Raw genomic sequence first — 4,275 nt, forward strand, 5'->3', positions numbered from 1 at the left:
GAGAACCAGCGCGGACCACCCCGAAGAACCAATCATCCAACTTTGAGGGCTCGGGACACGGTGGAAGTCTCCACTCGAGCCCTACCCCTACGGCGGCCCGGGAAAGCATAGCCATTATTTCTGGATCCGATTCAGGCATTGCTACAGTCCCGGAGGAGAGCAGCGCAGCCGAATCTTCCTCTCCAGAAAGCTCCGGCTCACCCTCCGATGCAGCGATCGACATCCGGTCGTCGGGAGGAGCTCCAAAGGATACTGCTGGTACGCTCCTTGTAGAGGGCTCAGCACGTTCCATTGGCAGCTCAACTGGCTGCGGAGTGCCTCAGACCGCCCGCGCTACTGCCTGAAGTAGCCCCCCCTGGCTGCCGCCAAGAGGAGAACTAGATCAAGGCAGAGGCAACGGAACTCCGCCCCTTGAGGAAACGGAGCTTGGCCCGCGACTCCGAGATGATCATCTTCCCGCAATGAGAAGATGACTCATCCACAAACGCCACCTCAGCGTGCTACATGCCCAGGCACGTGAGGCAGCGATCGTGACCATCACCCAGCGCCAGGTAACGACCGCATCCAGAAACGCTCGGGTGATACGTTGTCTATAGCAAGACCCACATCGTCTTTACAAAGACGTAACGTCAAGTTTGCCACGCAACGTCGTCTTTAAAAAGACGCACCCGAAATTGCTCTTTTAGGGGAAAAAGCTCTTTTAGCGTGCTGAAGCGCATAGGGGAGATGATCATCTGCAACACAAACAGTGGGTAGTGCAGCCTGATGTGTGCAACCCACTCGACACTGGAAACCACCACCGCTGAAGCGCCGTACCGCCAACATGAAGAGCTCTCCGAACGCTGAACTCGTTCAGTCTTCTTCTCTCAGTAGAGTAGTCAGGAGCAGAACGATGTGATCGCTCGGCTCCGAAGCGAAAAGCTGAATATGCGCTGCATCTGCTGCCTACTTATACTCACGCTGTGATCAGCGGCAGCTGGATGCAATAATCGCATGCCAATGTGCATTGGCTCGTTTAGTTTACATTCGAAGTAGATTGGTCTCTCTAAGCGAGATCCCAATTTGTCGGTCATCCGACGTGATGTCGAGAGTGACCGACTGAAAGGGAACTGTGATGTCCATGTTAAATAAAAATGTAATAATAATAATAGAACAAATGAAAAAAAAAGATTTGTTATTTTATTACTTATACTGTTTAAAAATAATAATTTGTCATGGTTTCTGACCAGAAAGAAAGAAAAATTTAATAATATAAAAATTTGGTTGATATGTTAAAATATGTCGTGTTAAACAATTTTAAAGCCCCATGTAGTCCCAGAACCTTAGTTTGAAAACCTTTTGTGTATGACATGGAAAAGTTTTGTTGCATTTCTTTTAATATGTGAAGTTTATTAATGGTTGTTTTGTGTTCCATCTCTTTGACATATTAGTGTTCAAATGCCACCACAGTTTCGAAGCTGTATAAGCACTTTTATTCTGGAGAGAACTGAGAAAATGTCATGACTGTGAGGCTTAAACTCAATTGTGTAGGACCTGTAGGCAACTTTAAAGCACACAAATGAAAATATGGTAGTATGCACTACATTAACAGTTTGTCTGTCATATTTCAGATGGGATTGTTTTATTAATCTGTCACGGTGTAATTGAAGATGTTATTGAAACACAGGACAGATAAAAACTATTGGGAGAGTCCAACTCCTGCATTGCTTGTATAATCTTGATAAAAGACTAAACACATTAAGAAAATAGTGGACAACTCAATACTAAGTTAGGTTGAATTAGAGAAAGCTCAAAGGTTGGACTGTTGAACAAACTGCTAATAACCACTGAATCTCTCTCTCTCTCTCTCTCAGGTTCCATCTATAACCAGGTCTGTGGGTTCAGACAGAATCCTGGCACTGCGGCAGCAGACTCAGTTCCTGTGGGATGCCTACTTCTCCTCCGTCACAAAGATAGTCTTAACCACATTAGAGGTTAGTCCGCACTTAAAGCAGAGAGAGATGCGCTGCGTACAAATGAGTCATACTGGGGGAAATGTGTGAATGAGGGACTGCCAGCTGCTTGATGTCATTTAGGTTTTTTTTTTTTTTGGCACTTAAAGGGATAGTTCACCCAAAATGACATTAAATGAAAACACCATCATCATTTACTCACTCTCATGTCAATCAAAAAACATAAAAAATTATGATTTTCACAAAACAAGTTTAGTTTTTGTGTGAAATAAGGCCTGTTCACACACAAAACATAAAGGATAATAACTACATTTGTGTTCACACCAGAAGGCAATAATGTTATTTTTATGTGTGCACTTTCATTATGTGAGCATAATTGCAGTGCACACTTTAACGTAGGAAGGATTTTGATTGGCTGGAAAAGAATCACTCTGACAATCGTTCCAACGATATTGTTTCTCATAGTTGTATTTGTTTTGAGCTATTCTCTCTGATTTTTACATTTTTATGGTTATAGTTCCACTTAAAGTTCTAAAGTTAAGCCATATGGTGACCTAACAGACATGTAGTATCAAAACTGTTTATCATATAAATGTAAAAAAAAGTCTTAAAAATGACATTGCACACTGACATTTTTAAATATTACTTTTTCATGTTCTATCACTTTCTACTGTATTTTCTAATTTAATTGGCTCCACACCTCTTCCATAAAATCCTGCCGGATCTCAGTATCGTCCTTCATCATATATAGTCCATATAGGTAATTTAGTTGTAATAGTTAATGCTGATCATGTGTCTTTTTCTTGACATATGCTTTGTTTTGTCTCTATCTCTCTCTCACACTCACTCATTTCTTGTTCTCTCCATCTCTCTCCCTCTCTGACATCTTCTATTTTCTGCAAAAGCTTTCATCATGAGTTGCTGTCACACATAAGAAGATGATACCTGCCATGATCAAACGCACTTGGTCTTTTCCAGACCTCTCCAACACATAAAAATGCAGATGGATTTACACAAACATTCCCTCACATGTCTCTTTGAGAAGTTTCTGCCGGGGTACAGGCCAGCCTTGGTCAGCTAGATGGAATAGAAACTTTGTGCTGGGTTGCTGTATCTCTTCATCTCAGGAAGGTGTTGGACAAGTCTTTTAATAACAGGACCAGACTGACAACTGCCAGACGTCACTGCCAGAAATATGACTGCCTATAAATGTGTTCAGAAAGCAGACAGAGGAGCTTCACCAACTTCACCAATATCACCACAGTGATCAGTACAGTGTTTTACAGCGGTATCTGTTTCTGTGTACAGTAAAGCAGCGGGACTCAACTGGTTTTGCTTTAAAACCCAAATTTTACACAAAACAGGATCAAAGCTGTCTTTAAATTGTAATTTACAAAAATGCCTTAAAATTACTATGAAAAAAATATTAACATTACATCAGATTGAATTGAAATTTTGGTTTGTTTCATGCTCCTGGCTATTGAGGCCCAGGAGTGCCACTTTAATCAAATTAAGAAAATTAAATTAAATTAAATTAAGAAATGATTCTTCATGATGATTATAAACATATGAATTAAAAAATTTAAAAAATGTAAATAAATATCACTTTCCAGATTATATTATAAATAAACTTACTGTATGTAAAAGTTTAATTTATTCATGTTTATAATGTAACAATAAATAATAAATCATTTTTAAATGCATCTTTTAAATTGCTTTTAAAAAGCGTTGGCCAGTTGCTTTTGTATATCTATTTGCAATATGTATTTAAAATGATTTATTTAACTTAATCATAATTTAACATAAACAATTATTAAAATTAAGTTAAATGTAATGCTTAAAAATGCTCATTTGTAATTGATTTATTAATTTACATTTTACCCCCTTTTAAAATTTGATATATCACCATTTTTCTCAGTAAATACAGAGTTCTGGCATGAAACTCTAGATGGTACAGTCCGATAGGTCTAACTCAATCTGACCTAATGACATCATTATCACATGGCACAGCTGATTGGTTTACTCCTGTATCGGTAGCCAATGAGCTCAATGCTCAACATTCAAATATATGACTAGTGCTTGCCGTAGCAGTTGCAGCTTGCTTCAGAAACCCTCCACCTTCCCCAGCTCCACCTGTATAGATCTGCTACAAGGTGATTCATGTATGCTATATGGGGGGTTATTTCATGTATGTTATATTTGCAGCAGCAATATTTCTTACATGCTCACAGCAGCATGTTGTGGATGTATTGGCAGTAGCAAGTCTCGGTACTTGCTCTGCCGCAGCAGCAGCAGCAGCGTAGCAGATCTATTCCACCAAGAC

The 4,275-nt window shown here is 39.7% G+C and overlaps 1 protein-coding gene across 1 annotated transcript in view; it reads left to right on the forward strand.

Moving 5' to 3' along the window:
- LOC107727350 (exostosin-1) overlaps positions 1 to 4,275 on the forward strand; it is a 333,036-nt gene that overhangs the window by 247,779 nt on the left and 80,982 nt on the right. Inside the window, exon 4 of the mRNA XM_016537193.1 lies at positions 1,854 to 1,973. Within this exon, the coding sequence (XP_016392679.1) occupies positions 1,854 to 1,973 (120 nt within the window). The remainder of the gene's footprint in view (positions 1 to 1,853; positions 1,974 to 4,275) is intronic.

This window comes from Sinocyclocheilus rhinocerous, unplaced genomic scaffold, assembly GCF_001515625.1.
Source record: "Sinocyclocheilus rhinocerous isolate Xijiao unplaced genomic scaffold, SAMN03320098_v1.1 scaffold156, whole genome shotgun sequence".
In the NCBI taxonomy this organism is placed as follows: domain Eukaryota; kingdom Metazoa; phylum Chordata; class Actinopteri; order Cypriniformes; family Cyprinidae; genus Sinocyclocheilus; species Sinocyclocheilus rhinocerous.